The 21003-nt window shown below is 37.2% G+C and overlaps 1 protein-coding gene across 2 annotated transcripts in view; it reads left to right on the top strand.

Moving 5' to 3' along the window:
• The first annotated feature begins 664 nt into the window (after window positions 1-664).
• The window catches only part of LOC126091066 (terpene synthase), a 53700-nt gene continuing 33361 nt past the window's right edge, over window positions 665-21003 (top strand). Inside the window, exons 1-4 of one of the 2 annotated variants that reach the window (XM_049907034.1) lie at window positions 665-907; window positions 3820-3974; window positions 4056-4249; window positions 17596-17735. In XM_049907034.1, the coding sequence (XP_049762991.1) occupies window positions 842-907; window positions 3820-3974; window positions 4056-4249; window positions 17596-17735 (555 nt within the window). In that variant the 5' untranslated portion in view covers window positions 665-841. Of the gene's footprint in view, window positions 908-3819; window positions 3975-4055; window positions 4322-17595; window positions 17736-21003 lie in introns of both variants that reach the window. The other variant, XM_049907033.1, reaches the window with a different exon arrangement.

Genomic DNA, 21003 nt, shown 5'->3' with positions numbered 1-21003 from the left:
TCACAGGACCGGCTAGGGTGGACATTTGTTTTTGGTACTTCATAATCAGTTACATTCATATAGATGTAATACAAGAAGTAGGCGATCTCTCTTAGAATTTTCCACTCCTACTTTTTTTTAAGTAAATGTGATTGGTACGCCAGTTTAGTCCCGATGTTTCTTTATTTGATTAGTTACTGTTAAGCAACTGTACAGATAGAATCGCATACATATGATAATTTGAAATAATTCCTCTAACTTTAATAACAAAGTAGTATGAAGACACTGAAATATATTTCTGTAATTAGAATATTTTTGTCATGACGGTAGATTACGAACAGCGTCCATGGAAATTCAGCATTCAGTTGTATTCGATTTGCATTCCATGGTCTATGCAATCATTCTCCTCGTTATGCAGCATCTGATATTGTCACACGTAGTCTCAATTTAATGCTCTAAGCCGCTGATGATGACGCAGTATCTGCATGTGTTACGTCACATGTGATTACATTAGGCTCTGAACGAATAAGCGTTTTGTAAACATGCTGTCAGTAACAAGCTTCGGAACAAAACAGGACTGCCCTGCTCCGCATATGCTTTGGCTATGACGCGATTTCGTTACGGCCTCGTGTCTCGACTGCGCATGCGCTAGAGGCACACGATAAACTATCTCGCAGTGAAATACGGTGTGCGGGAGCGGTTCAGGCCAGTGTTCGCCACCAGAGCGTAGTTCTGTGATTCCTGTCAATGTCTTTGACGCTCAAGCTATATATGTATAATCTTTGATACCGGCGTATTTGTGATGTAAACAAGAAGTCGTCTGTCAAATATTGTGTTTTTCGTTGCGTTTGCTGGAAGAAGAATGGACGGACACCAAAAAGAAAATGGAATGCCATACAGTAAAACTGGTGAAAGAGATCAAGATGAAGTGAGTTTGTCTGAATGATTCTTTATTTATTTATGTTTATTTATCCAAGGATCAGCTCACAATGATACAGGATTTGTCAAGGTAATACAGTGCCAATCAGTAGGCCAAAATATGACATATAGGACACATAACATGCGTTAACAGGCTAGGGCATTATGATAATCCTTGTTGCTGGTGACAAGTGTGTTGTCATTCTGTAGTTCTTATTGTTTCGCGAGGTATTGTATAATAACATTAGGAATTAACAAGTCACATCTCTATTTAAAAAGAAATTAACAACCGCTTGTAACCGGTCAAATTGTAGCAAGTTTACAGGTAAATTTGTAATGTGAATGTAAAGTTACTTGTTCCACACTACAATTAATCGTGTAAACGATTCGTGGAACATGAAACTAACCAGCCAGCCTTGCGTGACGCGTTGAATGGGTTTAGAATTTTTAAAATACAGGCGTTATTTAATACACACAGTATTTTGCACAACACCATGGTATTAAATACTCACAGTGTTAAATGATTATCTCATCGTTCATAAATTACTCAACCGAGTAATGGCATTTTTCAGCCAGAGGTTCATATAACTTTCGCTTCAGTGAACCCATTTCCAAGCTTATCATGTCTCTATCCTTGGAATTTATTGTAGACGTTCATTCCCCATATACTTGAGTGTATGTTGATAAAGAGTTTTAGACGATGTGTTGGAAGCATGAAATTTTCTTTGTTTAGTGTTGTATGAAATGGTTTTCATCCATTGCCTCAGGACTAGTGTGTACTAAGATGATAATCTCAAATAAGTACAATGCAGGGATAGGTAATGTTTTTAGGTTCTTGAAGAGTGGGCGACTGGATGTTCTCGGAGAGGCAGAACATTTTTCTAATTATTCTTTTCTGAAGTAGTAGTATTCGTGAGTGTGACCCGAATTCTTCCACAAAAATTAAACCATTTCTAATTTGGATTCAAAGTAACTAAGGTAGAGCACCTTCCTGCTATTTATGTCTGTTGCACCAGACACCATGTCCACTGCTAAAGCAAGTCTGAATGGACTGAGCGAGCTTCTCCTATAATTTGATTTTTATGTATGTTATTGGTGTCACTGATTTTTGATTGTTTGGTTTTAAAGTGAATAAACAGGGGAACTGTTTTAAAATGTGGATTAGGACTTGTGTTTGTGCCCTTGGAAAGTATGGAAAGGTTTCTTTGTTCAGAAAATTCATTTGAACTGGTACATAGTAATGTTGTTTCAGTATTAAAAATATGAAAGTACTGGCATTTCTGTGTCTAACAGAGACTTTATATAATTACTAGTGTTTTTATTGGGTCAAACAATTAAAAAAAAAAATAAAGACATTTCTTTGGCAGCTGTTGTAGCCCCACATTTTCATTTAACTGAAATATGTTGACTGAAGATGATGATTGCAGAATTTTGTTGATGACAGTCATTAAGATGAGGAAATGGCACTGAGAAGAAGATGAGTATGAGGAAGTCCCACATTTTATACTTTCTAATATTTATAGGAAGAACAGAATTTTTGGCAATACAGAAGTGTCAGATTCCACCTATCATCTTTGACCTATGACGTCTTCAAGGTGGTGAGCACTCCTACTCCCACTGTATACAATATGGCAACGGTAAATTCACCAAATACATCCATGAACAGAGATACTTAACCATGCAAAATACTCCACTACAGCAATAAAATGAAACTAATGGGGCAGAAAGTAAAGGGTCTTGGGTAGGGACAAGCTAAATATAGAGTAATGATGTCACCAATCTAAAACAATATCAAAAAATAAACACAAAATCCTTGAGAATAAACTGAACAAAAAGAACACAAAAGAATCTGGAAGCAAATGTTTCAAAGGAAAGCCCCCCCCCCCCCCCCCCACACACACACACACAAACAAACAAAATAACCATTACTGACATCCACTGAAAACATTGCTGCCTATACTTGTACCCAGTTCGAGGAGCAGAAACTTGACTCTGTTTGCACTGTTGACAATTTGCACGTTTCGCCATGTGGCCAACCAACCAATGACTAGTTAACTTCATTGTAACATCCATAGATAGGGGAAAAGGGGAGAGGGGCAGCTTTCAAACTATTAACAATGCAATGAACTAATGATTTCAAAACGAAAAATAAATCAGTATCCAATAACTAAAGACGATGAAACAACATACTGCCAAGGAAACAAAAAACGAATGCCCACAACATCAAGTAACACACAACACTAAGGTTAGTACCACACTAACATCACTGACAATTTATAAATAAGCACTACACTTTTAGTGTGCCACCATTTACTCCAACAGGTCCTTTGCAAGCACAATCCATTTCTAATGTGCTGCACCTCAGTGACATCACACAACACACCTTAGGTATGTCACTGGTCAAAGCAGATGGGTAGAATTGCACCCATCCATTGACCCAAATTTCTTATGAATTATTGTTTTGTGTGCATATTATATACATGTTTGTGTTTTTTCAAAAGCACACAAAATTTTACTTCAGTTGAATAAGTTTCTTCAGTGACAAGTAAAGAAGTCTTATCTAGGCTTTTGTTGTGGGTACTTTTATTTTAAAACCATGACAGTCATTATGACAGGCCTAATGTCATAAAAAATTGGCACTAGGAAGTTTTGTAAATGTTTGGAGTCATCATGGTACTTAGCAATAAAAACTGTATCAATCATAAGATATGTAACTGATTTATACCCATATAAAAATAGTAGATAAATTTATATCACCATATTCAGAAAACTGTGAAACAAAATAGTTGAAAGTACGGCCTATTATTTTTGAACTTACACCATTGAGAAGTAAGTGAAAGATAATTTATTGTATTTCATACCTTTGCTTCAAAGTTACTAAAACTGGTTAAACTGTTGTTTAATACATTATTTTCCTTTCAGAAATTATTGCAGCCATTCAAGTACATCCTACAGGTTCCAGGGAAGCAAATAAGAGCAAAATTAGCTCATGCATTCAATTATTGGCTTAAAATACCAGCTGATAAATTGAATGCTGTTGGAGACATTGTTCAAATGTTACATAATTCAAGTCTTCTGTAAGTGTACTTTAAAATATAAAATGCAAATGAGTCAGTATGAAGTAGTATTCTGTAAAAACATGTCTAATATTCTTTCAGTATTGATGACATTCAAGATAATTCTGTGCTAAGGCGAGGAATCCCTGTTGCTCATTCAATTTATGGGGTAGCTAGCACAATAAATGCAGCAAATTATGTTTTCTTCATTGCTCTGGAGAGAGTATTAGGGCTGGGTCACCCAGAGGCAACCACTGTTTACACTGAGCAACTTTTGGAGCTTCATCGTGGGCAAGGTATGGAACTTTATTGGAGAGATAATTTCACCTGCCCTTCAGAGGAAGAATACAAACAAATGACTATCAGAAGTAAGCAATATTTATTTTTATTGCTTTTAGTATTAAACCTAATTTGCATGAGTGTAGTTTGCTCAACACGTCCATTAAACTGACCTCTTCAGGTCAGCTGTGTGACAGTAGTATGTAGAGTAGCAAATGCAGATAATGGGAGGTCGCTGGCTTTTATTGGGCATAATATTTTTTATGCTATAACTCTTTATTGTACACAATCCTCTAGGCAAAGATTTGTTGGAACACCACAGTGCTTCACTACGCATGGTCCTTCTAGAGATAGAAAGCTGTTGCCTTCCTCCGACCTTTGAACTGTCTTACACACCCTGTTATTGACTTTACTCATTAGTTTCTGCACTAACAACCATTGCCAGAGGTGAAATAAGTGATAAGTCAGATAAAAATCCTGGTATCATCAAAACATTTTATGTTGAGCAACTATACAATGGTGATCAAATTCTTTTTATTTTAGCTTCATTTGTGGCAGTGGCTAACTGTATAGTGTTCTGGACGTCTGTCTGAATACTAATTATTTCTGGAAGGATTGACTCCATTTTCAACCTTTTTATTGAGCTAAAACTTTCATTTAGGTCTGATATATGTCATGCATTGATCGTTCTCAACAACTAGAGCAATAACAAGTTATTCTATTATACTTCCCTATTTACACACACACACACACACACACACACACACACACACACACACACACCTGCTTAATGTTTACACATTCAGACTGTGGAAGAATTTTCTAAAACAGTTCTCTGATGTAATTCTTCTATAAGGACTTGAGGAATAATATCCTGAAAATTCAATCTTTGATTCATAATCAGTTCTCATCGCGTTGATTTGCGAACATGTTTAGATATTCGTTGTTAAAGAGCAGATACATCACAGAAAAACCTGATCATTATTGCTTTAAAATTGTGATACATGCTGTAACTGTGCAGTTATATTGCAATATTCAGATGAGTGTGGCACACAGTGTGTTTGTGTATGCAGCACAAGCCGGCCGGAGTGGCCGAGTGGTTCTAGGCGCTGGAGTCTGGAACCGCGCGACCGCTATGGTCGCAGGTTCGAATCCTGCCTCGGGCATGGATGTGTGTGATGTCCTTAGGTTAGTTAGGTTTAAGTAGTTCTAAGTTCTAGGGGACTGATGACTTCAGATGTTAAGTCCCATAGTGCTCAGAGCCATTTGAATCATTTTATGCAGCACATCTTTGCAATAGATAATACAACGTCCCCTCATTATTGCACCAACTATCAAAAATAATGCAACACAACCTAAATATCTTAAAATAACAAAATAGATGTCGAACAACCAAAGAAATGAAACAAAACAAACAACAAACAGTTAAAGACCATGAAATAACAAAACAGGAATAGCTTCTCGCCACCTTCATGTTGGTTATTCCCGGACTCAACAGAGAATGAGACCTTATTTTTTCAATTAAATTCTTCATGAGCCTGTCTTTTATGGTTGCACTGTGAAATTACAAACAACACTATATTGCCATGTGTGACAAGTGCCATACGGTGGCGGACAGAGTGCACATGTAGCGGTATGTAGGGGTCCTCCCAACTTATACCTGACTACTGCAACTTTGGAATGTAACTTTATCACATATGATTGAATTTGTTGTCAGATATACTGCTAGGTTTACTATACACAAACTTTTCACCATTTCAAAAACTTTAAGGTGAGGTGAGGATTTTGAAATATTTCAAAATGTTTGAAAATGTGATTGCATGGTTGTAAAGTACAGTAGCAACTTGTTATATCTCCTACTGTTTTGACTTTGTGGTCAAAAAGATAACAACTACAATTTCTTCGGGAGGGTTTTCACCATTTTAGTGGCCATATGGGCACATATAAAAAAATGTGTGTCTCGTATTTTGACCTAGATTGCAACATATTTGCAGTGTATCAGAATCAGTGAGTGGCACTTGGATAGTGTTATTTGTGAGTCAAATGCTTTTCAGAAATCAAGAAATACTGTATCTACCTGTTTGCCTTGATCCAAAGCTTTCAGTATGTCATGTGAGAAAAGTGTGAGTTGTGTTTAACATGATCGATGTTTTCAGAATTAATGCTGGTTGGCATTAAGGACGTTTCTGTTCAAGAGACCTCAATATGTTTAAGCTCAGAATATTTGCTAATATTCTACAGCAAATCGATGTCAAGGATATTGGAGGGTAGTTTTATGGGTCATTTTTACTACCCTTCTGGTAGAGGGGTGTGACCTGTGCCTTTTTCCAAGGACAGGGCCGTTTTTTTGTTCAAGGGATCTATGATAGACTCTATTTAGAATAGGGGCTAACTCAGCCACAAATTCATTATAGAATTTGACAATGATTCCATCAGGGCCTGGAGCTTAGTTCAGTTTTAATGATTACAGCTGTTCACTGACACTAACACTTATTTCATTCATCTTTTCAGTGGTAGGGAGATTAAATTGGGGCAGAGTTAAGCATTTCAGCTTTTGCTTTGCTACCTTCAGCTTCATTTCCTGTCTCGTTCACTAGGGACCAGACACTAACTTTGGTGCCACTAACAGCCTTCACATATGACCAGAATTTCTTTGGATTTTGTGAAATGTCATTTGACAGTTTTCTGCTATGATAGTCACTGTAGGCATCACACATTGCTTTTATGACAGCAAACTACGTTTCATTCAGCATCTCTCTATCTATAGCTCTATGCTTCATTTTACACCTTATACAGTAAGCTCTGTTTCTTTAGAAGTTTCTTTACAGTGGTTGTATACCATGGAGGTTCCCTCTCATTATGAACTTTTCTACTGGGTACTTATTTATCTAGTGTGTGATCAACTATTCTTTTGAACTTGAGCCAGAGTTCCTCTATATGCTCCTGACATGTGCTAAAAGTTTCAAGTTTCTTACTGAGATATAACATTACTAATTTTTTATCTAGTTTACTGAACATACATATCTTTCTGCTTGTTGTGTACCAAGGCCCCTAACATTGTCATTGTAGGGCAACAATTTATCAGGTAGGTCCAGAAACACTGCAAGATGCTGATGAAGCTGTTATATGAAGGGAAATTTTATCATTAGACATTTGTAAAGTAATTCAGAAAGACATGGACAAAATTTCTGCTTAGTGTAGTTAATGGCAGCTCTGTTTAAATGTTGATAAATGCTATACAGTGCGAACCTAAACTCTTTCAATAACAGTTCAGAGATTTTCTGGGGATATTTTCCGAGTACTTTGGTGTAAGGGACTCTTTATTACTTTATTTTCGCTGTTTACCAGCCATGGCTGGACAGACTGCGTAACAAATACAATGTTTATCAACTAACATTTATACAACACCATATACGACATTTATATTACAAATAAAAGAAAATATTTATGCAGTGTCCTAAACACATAGAACATAGAGAAAATGAAATATAACCAAACAGGAAAGTAAAACTTCATAGCAGAAAATGAAAATACCATAAAGAAAAATGTTTACAAAACCATGCAGATCACACACACACACACAAAGTTTCGTTTTGGCAAAATATGTACTTTAAGTAAAACACAAAATTAAATGTGCAGTTAACTGAGAACATAAAAAGAAGATTAAATTTAGGCAAAATTATATATAAAACATAACAGTATTTATCATTTTGTCCATTCACCAGAACCACTGTTGAAAAAGTCTTCCAAGGAATATAGTGGATATTGTTTCAAGTCCTGAGCAATTTTTTTCCGAAATAATTCAGGTGGCAGGGATTTCACTTCTGGAGGCAGTTGATTGTACATTTTTAGGGCAACTGTTGGGAAGCTGTCTTGTGTACTTGATAGGCGACACCTTGGCACTTCAATGTTCCTCTTACAGAGAGTGTCATGATTATGTATTTCTTGTCTTATGCTAAAATTCCTTTGATTTTCTTTTATATAAATGAGGCAGAAAAACACATACTGGCTAAAAACAGTCATTATGCCTAGCCTGGTGAAAATAGGCTTACAGTGGTCCAGTCTTTTGCTAGAGGATATGACCCTGATGGCTTTTTTTTTTTTTTTTTAGCATGAGGAGTGTCCCCACAACAACAGTCCATAGCTGATGTGGCTGTGGAAAAGTGCATGGTAGATTGTTGTGAGAAACTGGTCAGTTATTACCCTCTTCAGCTTCCTCAGGAGGTATATCACGTGAGAAAGTTTGGTGCATATATATATATGTAGTGTGATCATTCATGCAGAGTTCGCTGTCAATCTTGAAGCCCAGTAGTCTGACAGTCTCCATGTTTTCTTGGTCTTCAATATTGGTTAGACTGCATATCAAATGTTGGGTTTTTCTTCATTGATCTTCATTTTGTTTATGATGAACCATTCTTTTATTTCTTCAAACATCAAATTTGATGCACCAAGAGCTTCTGCGGCTGTATGTCCTTTGGCAATAAAGGTAGTGTCATCTGCAAACTGTAACATTTCACTATTACAGCTCATATCATTGACATATATGAGGAATAGGAGAGGTCCTAAGACTGATCCTTGTGGCACTCCATGTTCCAGTTTTTGTTAAAGAAAAGTTGCTCTATGCACTGATACTACTGCTTTCGGTTCTCCAAATAAGATTGGAGTGTTGTTAGAACGCCACCTCCAACACCATAGCATCTTAACTTGGCTATTAGTGTTGTGTGTGAGGTGCCGTCAAAGGCTTTGCTGAGGTCACAGAGTGTCAGTGCCACACACTCTCTCTCTCTCTTCAAAACTCTGTTGAATCATTTTTAATAAGTCCAGTGTGGCTGTTACTGTTGATCTCCCTTAACGGAATCCGTGCTGTGTGTTTTGGAATAAGTTGTTTTCATCAAAGTAATTCAGTACCTGGCAGTGCATCACAGACTCAGTAACTTTGGCTAGTACTGGTACCACTGAGATTGGTCTGAAGCTGGACACCTCTCATGGATCCCCCTTCTTATATATTGGTACTGTGCACGCCAGTTAAAGGAAGTCTGGGAAGACACCAGTAGATAGACATTTGTTTAATGCTATGGCTAGTGGCTGAGCTAATTCTGCAATAATTTTCTTTAGCACTGTGTAGGACATGCCATAGATGTCTACACTTTCTGAGTGTTTGTAGAAGTTCACAATTTTTATCATGTCTTCAGGGTGTACTTCCTTCCAGTTTTGAATACTGCAACTGTCTGCATTTCTTATGTTTTCAGTCAGATCTAGGTCAGAGTGTGGAATTTCACTCACTGTCTTTTCCACTATTCTGACAAAATATACATTGAAGTCATCAGGGCTACATGAATTGCAGCAGGAGGTAGTCTTCTTTCTGTTCTCATTTACAAGATTCCAGGCAGCTTTACAAGGTTTTTGGGCCTCTTTAATGTATGTATCATTATATTTCTTTTTTGCTTCCTCTACTGCTTTCCTATAAGCTTTTTTGGCTTTTAGGTAGTTGTGGTGATGTAATTCTTTAGCTGGAATGTCTAAAGCTGATTTCATTCAGTCCTTGCACACTGTTACAATGCACTTCAATTTATTGAGCTCGGGTGTGTACCATTGTTTTACAGTGATAACTTTCTGCCTGCTTTGTAATTTGTCCACAGGATTCTTCACTGGTCTTACCAGAAACTTGTCATCAAATATTGCTTTTAAGGTTTGGAACAGACATAAGAAAGAATCACTGCCTACTAACTCTGCAGTTTTCTGCTGCCAGTTTACACGAGACAGAGCTGCTTGCAGATCATTTAGTCTCTCTTCTTTAACAAATCTTCTTTTGAATGTGTAGTTTGAATGCCATTTGCTTATATGCAGTTTGCTCCTCATACTGGTTTCCATTACTAGCGCACAGTGATCTGCTATCATAGGTTCAACTACACTGAGTTTATAATCCCGGATGATGAGGTTGGTGATTATGGTGTCCAGACATGCACTACCTCTTGTTGGGAGCTTATTTACAATAAACAACCTATAACTGGTAATTAATCTCATAAAGGCCCTCTCTCTGGCATCTCCATCACCTATGTGTATGTTAAAATCTCCACACAGTGTGATTTTTTACTTTAGGCGTGTTAGGTAACACAAACAGTTCTCCATATGTACAATAAAGTTCTCAAAGTTACCATCTGGTGAATGGTACACAGCAACAACAACTAAATCAATATTTGTTAATAACAGTGCAGTTAATTCAAGATCAAAATCCACACAAAAACTGCTTAAATCAATTTCCTTGATACTATGGTCTCTGTTGGCATACACAGAGACCCCACCGTGGGTTGCAGTTCTTCGAAACCAAGCACTGGCCATGTCTAAGTATTCAACAGATTTATAGAAATCACCTTCTGCTTCAGCTAGCCAGTGTTCACAAATACATAAAACATCTGGTTTAATTTCTTGTATAAAAAATGATAGGAGATCCATTTTGGTTCTTACGCACTGCACATTTACACTTACAATGCTTATAGGCGTATTGTTTTCAGTACTAGCAACATTCTTGTACAGTGATCCTTGATCCTTGTTTTTAACTTCATAATCTATTTTATTGGCATAATGGTTGGTCTCCGGAACAAAAATTGCTTAATTACAACATTTTTGGGCCATACAGCAGTGTCCATTAGCTTGTCTTTTAGATGAAAGTCTGCACCAATCTTAAAACTACTATTTACACCCATAGATTCCAATTTTTCTATGTGAAAGTTGCTATGACCTGGTAGGATTTTCTTCAAAAAATTAGTTACCTTTTACTGCTGTCGTTCCACTTTTCACCTTTCCTAAATGAAACCATGCTCTTTTTTCCCCATACAGCATTCCTTGGTCATCACCAGTGCCTATTATTTTATTTTTCCTGTCACTAACATTTGAATTACCAACTACTGAGATGGCATTGGTTGGAGGAGTTGACCTGATAGTCACTGTCTGTGGCAGTTTGCATGGTATAGCTGTATTTAGCGCTGTGTTATTTGTTTGTTGTTCTGCAGAAGTTGTTGGGGTTTTCTTGTCCCAATGGCGAACACTTCTTTTCCTAGAACTTACTACACGCCACTCTGTATTGGGTGAGAGTTTATTTTCTGAGGAATCTGCAGAGTTGTAGAGACTGTTTTCATCTTTATTAACACCAGATCCTGTTTTGTTGACCGATACATTGTTTACGTCAAAGCACTCATTTGATTCCATGATATCAGTTTGATTACAATTTACGACTGGAGTTTTTTCATCCGGAATGATCTGTTTTCCTTGTTGTAGAAAGGGATTTGAACAGTTTCTGTCACTATTTACATTATTACAGCATTCATCAGTGCTGTTTTCTCAATCACCTACAGTTGTTTTGGATGTGGGAGTCGGGTTGCACAGCACATTAACCATAATATGGTGTTTATGTTTATCTGCTGCCAAATCCATTTGTTTACCATTTGCAGTACCAATGTTTTCCTGCACAAATTCACTTACTTTGCTATAACCACTTTCCAAGGAGTCACCACCGTTTACAAGTGGTTTTTCACATATGTTTACGTTATGTTTTGGAGACTGCAATTCTTCATTCTTATAATCAGCACTGATAATTGTATCCAGCTTTTTTTTCATTGATAGGTTATCTTCTGATATTTTATTTGTTAACTTGAGTATATTTTGCAAGTATTCTAATAATTTTACATCACCATTCACTTCAATATCACTTTTGTGTTTCTGCACTTCAAGTTCATGTAAATTTTCGCTACTTAACCTCTTTTCGCAGGACACACAGTGAAACTTAATTTGGTCTTTAGAACATGCTACTGTACGAGCTTCACTGTTACTAACGCCTACACACTCGTTGTGAAAGGATTTATTACGCCATAACCCATAAACTAGCACTATATCTGTCATTTTAATAACTTTTTTGCATGCTTCACATGATTGAACACCATCACTTGCCGCCATCTTAGCTATCTTTGGTCTCACATGGCTTGTTGTAGAGTAATTGGATTTAATTTGATTTCTTACCACCATTTGTCTCCACATCTCTATTGCATTGAAACTACTGTGTCTGCACAGCAGTTCAATTATCAGTAGTATGTGCTCTGTATGTTCTTTGGAAATATACTTGTTCTGTTCACTCACGATACTTACTGTTGACAACAGTAATACCCACTTTACTTTTTCCTTTAAAGCTTGTAATTAGTACTGCTCAGTTCTCATCTTGGTTTTTTCCCCCTGTAATGCTAGTTTTATTTAAGTCATACAGACCTATATGAATAGGTTTACTGATGCAGATAGGCTGCTCCACATCTTATTCATAGGTTCACTAAAAGCAAAGGTTCACAAAGAGAATGGACCTAGTAGTATTTGATTACAGGTTTAATGGCAAACATTTAAAGGATGTCCAACTGTTTGAGTATATAAGAGAAGTCTGGCCAACCATTTAAATATGTAAGAGTAATAGTAAAAAGGGCATGCATCACACCTATTCGTCATCAACAATTTTGTCCATATTTACAGTAATTGCAGGGGTTGACCAGAAGTGAAGTGACAGAAGTGGGAGCTCAAGGTGGTCAAGCATTTAGAAAAAAATGTTTGTTGTGCGAGTTGGGCAAGGATTGAGCCATTTACCCTATTGGTCAAAGGTTTTTGATCACCTATCACAACTGTGAATTTGTGGTTAAAGCTGTTTCGAATATTCTATTATATCCCCATTATGATGATAAAATACTGTAAGTATGAACATGTAAAGACTGAGCACCTTAGTTTTGTATTTGACTGGTTGTTTGCATAGAGGGGCACTGTTGAGTATCCACAACAGTGCCTAAGATGGTTCCTTTCAGTAGGTCATTCCTTCAGCTGTCCATGTAGCAATCAGTTGGCATTAGTTTATGTCCATTGTGTTTATTCAGCAGTATGTCTGTATATCTGATCATGCCTGGTAATGGGGCAGAAGCAGGAGACTGGAATTGAAAAACATGCTGTAATTGGAGCTCTGCACCTGCAAGGTTATTCTTCTAGGACTACAGCAACAAAAGTTGGCATAGCCCAATCTAGTGTCCATGGTTCGCAGCTGTTCAAACCAATTGCTGCCAATGCAAGTGTTTCACAGTTTGGAAGACGACTACTAACATCATTCAGGGGAAATCAATTCATATGTGTGCAGAGTAAATGTCAGAGGACTCGGACTACTCTTGAAACTCGTGAGGATGTAAATGGTATACAAGCAGCTCCAATTTCTGCATCTTTGTGAACAGTGTTTATAGTGGTACATAGGGGGTTAAAAAGAAACTGTATTATGCAAACAAAGTAAGGTGAAAAGACGTCATTGGGCACAGCAACTTAAAAACTAGAGAGTGCAGCAATGGTCCAAGATGTTCTTCATGGACAAATCTACATTTGAAGTATTTGGGAGCCATTGTTGAATGTTTGTTCACTGCCTTCATGGAGAATGTATGAAGAGTCAGTGTGGGACGCCTATGGTGAAGCATGATGTAAGGTTGATCATGCTGTGTGGATGTTTTGCAGATGATAAAGTTGGTGATCTAATGAGAATTAATGGAACATCAAAGAAGAAAGGTTATCACAAGATACTGATCAACAATGCAGTTATATCTGGCAAGAGACTTATTGGCCACAGGTTTGTTCTATAGCAGGACATTGATCCCAAACTTGCTTTTAAATGGGCATGGAGTATGTCAGCAGAAAAGAAGAATGTGCAGCTGTTCTGAGGACAAAGGGTGGACCTGCAAAGGGTTCCTGATGTTATTCTAAATGATGGACCCATTTTCAAAAGTTCGTATTTATTCAAGTACAAATCCAAAATGAACAAGCTTTATACCAATGAAAAGAGAAAGTTTCAAAGTTATTTTTTTGTAATGTTTGATATCAATTTAATAAATTCAATAATTTGTAATTAATTAGTTTTTAATAGTTATTAAATAATTAGAAATGTGATCAACATTATAGATGTTCAATGTGGCCACCGTTGGTTGCACAGCAAACATCGACGATATAGCCAAACTCGTCCCACACACGCGAAAGCATATCTGTGTTACTGAGTGCATGGCACCAGTGATCCGGTCCCGTAGATCATTCAGTGTGATTAATAGAGGCTTCCTTCATATAACCGCCTGTTTCTGAAACTATCACCGCCCGCCTGCCGCTGCCTGCCAAAAAACTTCGAAACTTCCTATTTTCATTGGTATAAAGCTTATTCATTTTGGATTTGTGCTTGAATACATACAAAAATTGAAAATGGGTCAATTATTTAGAATAATCCTGTATTTGTTGCAGTCTACTGGGGGTAGGGGGGGGGTGATTTCTTAATGCCGTCTCTCCGAGATAAAAACATCTATTGAGGTGTTTGATCAAATTCTTTACCTAATAATAAAAATATAAATCACAAGCTTGCACTACCATAGTACATTTGGGGGCAATCACTTTAAAACTGCATGGTGGCAGTCCCAGATTTTCATTTCCCTTTCGTTTTCATGCATTTTGTGAAAATATTAATACCATAATACAGTATATTGAGAATTACTTTGGTTTATTTGCATTGTAAGTAATGTAAAAGTCGAAAATAAGAAAATATTTTCCACATAGGGAATCAATCCCATGATGCTTATGGTACAACTCAGTACTCTTTCTGCTGTGCCAACCATTGGCTGGAGTCTATACACTAACATAAATGACTTATGCCTTGCCCAACACTCACTTGGTCATCTGGAGCTCCCACATTTTTCACTTTCATTTCTGTCAAAGCCCTCCATATGCCATAAATTTGGATGAAATCAATTATGCCAAATGGAGATGAACCCTAGTAAGAAGTGACATGAAATGGGATGATCATGTAACAGAAAACTTAGATCTATTGGGAGGATCCTAGGAAGATGACGTGCATCTACAGTATTTCTCCAACATTTGGAGTCCTTATAAAGTAGGCAAGACAGCAGTGCAGAGGCATATGGAGGGTAATTTTTTTCTTCATTCAGTATGTGAATGGTGTAGGACAGAAGATCACTAATACAGGTGTGAACTACTCTCCACAGTGCAATGTACAGTGGCATGCGGAGTATATAAGTAGCTACAGATTTACAAAAATTTATAAATAATTCATTGTTTTTCGAAAAGATTTAGACAGTACAAATGAAGAACAATGTGGAAACCCTTAATGTGAGGAGTCAAGTTAATGACACATGTACATAAGTCACACAAGACAGCAATTTTGCTGCAGAGAGAACAAAATCATAAGAACAATAAATTGAGTATTTAGAGTTTTGAGGGATTTACCATAGCAAGTAGTCAATGAGAAAAGATTAATACCAGATAGAAGGAAGTGGACAAAGCCATGAAACCAGTCTAAACAGTGATGTTGAATTATATTTTGTTTTCAAGGAAAGTGGTTCACTGCTGTTCTTTGGTTGAGAGTGAGGATGACATGATTTTAAGCTAAACTGTGTGGAAGACACCTTCTCAGTACATGGTGTAATAGTTTTCCTTGATTTGGTGCAATACTACACTGAAGCTCTTTTGAATCTGAAGATATCTCACAAATACTGCTTTCATCCTTCAAATTAAATGTAATTCATGCCATTTCACTTAAATGAAACCAACATGTTACATTGTTCTTTCATTCAATGCATTAAAAAAGGAAGCAAAGCTCTGCAGACTGATCCTAACTGGCCATTCAGCACAGACCAGCTACAATGTCAGCCTCCGCCAGTGGCACCATTTGGACATGATGTGGAGGGGTATTGGGTCAACTCACTGCTCTCCCAGCTATTGCCAATTTCCAAGCCCTTTGAGCCAGCCTCAATTTTTCTTTTTTTCCAAGTAGCTCCTCAGTTATCATCACAAGACTGAGTGCATCTTCTTCCAGTCCTCCTGCTGAGAAAATATTCGTAGCAGTAGTGGGAATCATACTCAGGTCCTTGGCATAACAGTCACACTGACCACTTAACTATGTAGGTGGGCATTCAGTGCATTGGGCACCCCCGTAAGTTGTCATTGTGGAAATATTTTCACTGCAGAAAAGTTCCAGAGCTCATGTTACAGATGAAACTCAGCTGTAGCAGTAGATAACAGCATTTCAATCTTTGTTGTAATTTTATGTCAACCAAAAAAAGAACTGACAAATTTCTCTTTATGTGTCAGAGACGTAATCTGATGACACAGAAATTGTCTAGCTGCAAATTATTTGTTCTGACCTGGTTGATTAGAAAAAACTTAAATATAAACTGTCGCTTTCTTGCAGGCACTACATCTATTTCAGCTTTAGAGAAAACTTCATTCCCTGGACATGTATCTCCTAATTCTTTTTTGTTTAAATAATATTGCCATTGGTGTCTTGTTACCTGAACACAATCAGTCACCTGAGAAATTATCATGTTAATTGTGGGTTCACTTATGAATATTGAACCAGAACTTGTAATTCTCAGTCTATATTAGAATAAGTTTGTGGCAGTCAACATGGCTTTCACATATAGTAATCCTTTGCTAGTGTGAAAAGTGGAAAGTTATAATGGTTTTTGAGTTGCTGGGTATGCTGCTTCTCAGATCAGAAGAAAGGAAAGAGGTTATTTCTTCAGTAGGACCATTACTAGTAAAGTACTTAACTTACATATTAATGTTTGGATTTATGGCTGCTGTACTTTCTGGTGTAGGTCCACATTTTCCATTTATAGTATCTACCATACTAGGTAAGATGTTTTCTCCATTTTCCATGCAATATGTTGAAGGGCTGTGTAGCTGTTTTCAGGTTGATTAATGTGTCACTGTCTTTTTATATCTTATCCCAGAAGTGGTGAGGTGGGTGGTGGGTTGAGACCATGGTTCAGAGTCCACTATTTGCATTCATTTTGTTCCGTTTCATCAAGCCGTATACTTTTTGTATTCATAGAATATTTGTCACATTGAAAATTAACAGGACCTGTCTCCAAGCTATAGCATTGTGTGTCCTTCCATCCATCCTGTTCACTGAAAATTGAATGACACTTGTGTAGTGAATACTACTTTGTGACTGGAGCAGTCATGCCTAGTTGACTACAGCGATGCCCAAATGAACCTTTGTTGTTATATATAAGATTTGTCCCGTAACTGCTTTGTGGACTAGCTTGAAGCAACATCAGAGTAAAATGTATGAATAAAAATGCATGACTTGTAAAATGAGCATTACCTTTAGGTAGATTAAACATAAATTCTCTCTGAATCTTAGTCTGTTTCATGTGTACATGGCATTTATAAATTGTGAACGAAGAAACAAAATTAAGTTTCTTCTGTAATCCTTTGTGTTAGTATTTATACATTTTAAAAGTTTTCATTAGAGGAATAGTTTCAGGATGAAGCTAAATAAGCTTTTTTTATTATTTTACAGAAACTGGTGGATTATTTATGCTAGCAATTAGGTTGATGCAGCTCTTTAGTGAAAACAAAGCTGACTTCACAAAACTGGCTGCTGTATTAGGATTATACTTCCAAATAAGGGATGATTACTGCAATCTGTGCTTACAAGAGGTAAGAGGAATTTATGTGTTTGGATAATAATAGAACTGTCACATAACTACAGTGAAGAAAAATATGACTTTTGTTGATGTTCATTGCCTAAATTATGTAACCATTTTCTCCTCTTTATAATGACACACATTTATCAGAAATGTGTATCACAGCAACTTTTCTTAGTTACATAACAAATCCTGTTCTCTCTTGTTGTCTGTATGTTATGATCAAAAAACATTTGTTAGTGTTTATTTATTTGTTTGTTTATCTATTTTTTAATCTCATGAAATAGTGTATGTAAGCAAAGAAGTTGTCTTTTGTTTCCCTGATAGAGAAATAAAAATTGGCATTTAAAGGAAAATTCAATTTATCAACAATTGTAAATGTAGAAGTATTGTGAAATCTCATTTTTAGGGCACTGAGCTTCTTTATTCATATTTTCAGGCTCATATGTTTAAGGCTATCTCATAATAGGCTGTTCCAGCTCACATGCCCACCAGCAGACACAGGCACAGGTGGGTAAGGGTGGGTAAACAGTTAATGTGCGGGACGTCATGCAGCTGGACCATAGCGTATACAGTTGTATACAGTCATGGATGGCCACACAGCTTGCGCGAAATGTGTTTAGTACAACCATCTGGCAGTTAGCCTACACTACCTGTCTCTGCCTGCAAGCACATTGAGGGGCAACCATGGGGGCCCTTGTCCCATGGAGCAATTTTGGAACAGCCTAGCCAGCCTGCAACATGTTTCTAATTGTGAATAACTCAGTAACAGTTAAAAGTACTGTTTTTGCATCCAGCACCATCTTTGAACATCAGTGATCTAATAGACAGGCAAGCAAACAAGAATGGACTTGCAGCTAAGCGTGTTGGTGATGTTCTTTCTCAAAGTTAACAAAACAAAAATGCACTACTGAGTAAGGTGCCATAGTTGTTAGCACACTGGACTCGCATTTGCGAGGACAACGGTTCAAATCCATGTCTAGCCGTACTGATTTAGGTTTTCTGTGATCTCCCTAAATTAGTTTAGGCAAATGCCAGGGTGGTTCCTTTCAACGGGCACGACCGGCTTCCTTCCCCATCCTTATCGAAACTGAAGGGACTCATGATCTCACTGTTTGGCCCTCTCCCCCCGAACCCAACCAACCAACCAAACATAATAATAATAATAAAAATAATAATAATAATAATAATTTAGATCACATAACATCAACAGATACAAAGAAAGTAAATTGGAAAAAGAAAACACTACACGGCAAGCACCCGTATCATCTAACACAGCCACACATAGATCAAGACGCATCCAACACATGGCTAAGAAATGGCAATATATACAGTGAGACGGAAGGATTCATGATTGCAATACAGGATCAAACAATAAACACCAGATATTACAGCAAACATATTATTAAAGATCCCAATACCACAACAGATAAATGCAGACTTTGCAAACAACAAATAGAAACAGTAGATCACATCACAAGCGGATGTACAATACTAGCAAATACAGAATACCCCAGAAGACATGACAATGTAGCAAAAATAATACATCAACAACTTGCCATAAAACATAAACTAATAAAACAACATGTTCCCACATACAAGTACACACCACAAAATGTACTGGAGAATGATGAATACAAATTATACTGGAACAGAACCATTATAACAGATAAAACAACACCACATAACAAACCTGACATAATACTCACCAATAAAAAGAAGAAATTAACACAACTAATTGAAATATCCATACCCAACACAACAAATATACAGAAGAAAACAGGAGAAAAAATTGAAAAATACATCCAACTGGCTGAGGAAGTCAAGGACATGTGGCATCAGGATAAAGTCGACATTATCCCAATTATACTATCAACTACAGGAGTCATACCTCACAATATTCACCAGTACATCAATGCAATACAGCTACATCCAAACATATATATACAACTACAAAAATCTGTAATTATTGATACATGTTCAATTACCCGAAAGTTCCTAAATGCAATATAACATATACCATACAGTTACAAGGAAGTCACGCTTGACCGAGGTCCGCGTCACGTTCCATTTTTAACCAGACTAAGTCTGAGAAAAAAAGTCAATAATAATAATAATAATAATAATAATAAATACCTATCAAGACCAAAACTATCTTAGTAAGGCAATACATAATAAGTTTCTATTCAGAAAAGGCTGCTTGCAGTACAAAGAGAGGAGGATAGTAAATGCCATATTTTCAGAATCACTGTCACTTACTCAGAGACTAGGTAAGGTGAGGGAGAATAGAATTCTCAGTGAGGCCAGAATAAGGGAGTTGACTTTACAGTATCCAATGAGGAGAACTGGGTAACAACAGACATTTGAAAGGGGAAGTTCTGTACACATGTGATTGTTCTACATTAAATATGGTAATAATATTTTCCTAAGGAAACTCCAGTACAGTTGAACTGAGCCGGCCGGGGTGGCCGAGCGGTTCTAGGCGCTACAGTCTGGAACCGCGCGACCGCTACTGTTGCAGGTTCGAATCCTGCCTAGGGCATGGATGTGTGTGATGTCCTTAGGTCAGTTAGCTTTAATTAGTTCTAAGTTCTAGGGGACTGATGATCTTAGAAGTTAATTCCCATAGTGCTCAGAGCCATTTGAACAGTTGAACTGACTGAACACTGTTCATATTCCCTGTATAATTTTGAAGTAGTGGCTGACATTGATAGCCTTTCCAAATTAATCTTTTCTCTCTGAAATAACCAACCTGCTTGTTTCCAACAAGTCAAGACCCAAAACTGTTGGGAGGCTTCTTGCTCATACCACACTGCTTCAAAATCACCTTATAACTGGCTAGGGAATAATTGACTACTAAGAAAAATAACCTCTTGAAATAATAAACATCTCCTATAATTCAAATTTTGATCTGTTGAGAACTAATATTTCCACATTTCATCCACGAATCTATTTTATTGCTATAATTGCAGTAGGAATTGCTTCTAAAGGACTGTTCACACTGCATCCTGGGCCGAGACATGCTGGAGTGGGCCATGATGCATCGGGCCAAGATATGCTGGGCTGGGCTGTGATGCACCGGGCTGTCAAACCTTTTGTTTTGCATTGCAATGTTCACACTGACGACCAGGCCATGAGCAGATGGCAAGGGCTGTGTCATGCCCAATGCCATTCACAATATTTAATATTTACAGTGCTGGCCAGTGAAGCCATGCTTCAGCTTCTGCAGTGAACATGTCAGATGTCTCCTGTCTGTTTTCATCAGAAATGTTGCTGAACAA

Source organism: Schistocerca cancellata, chromosome 1 (genome assembly GCF_023864275.1).
Source record: "Schistocerca cancellata isolate TAMUIC-IGC-003103 chromosome 1, iqSchCanc2.1, whole genome shotgun sequence".
Classification (NCBI taxonomy): domain Eukaryota; kingdom Metazoa; phylum Arthropoda; class Insecta; order Orthoptera; family Acrididae; genus Schistocerca; species Schistocerca cancellata.
The sequence above is the reverse complement of the archived record's forward strand: the minus strand, read 5'-3'. Positions and strand labels throughout refer to the sequence as shown.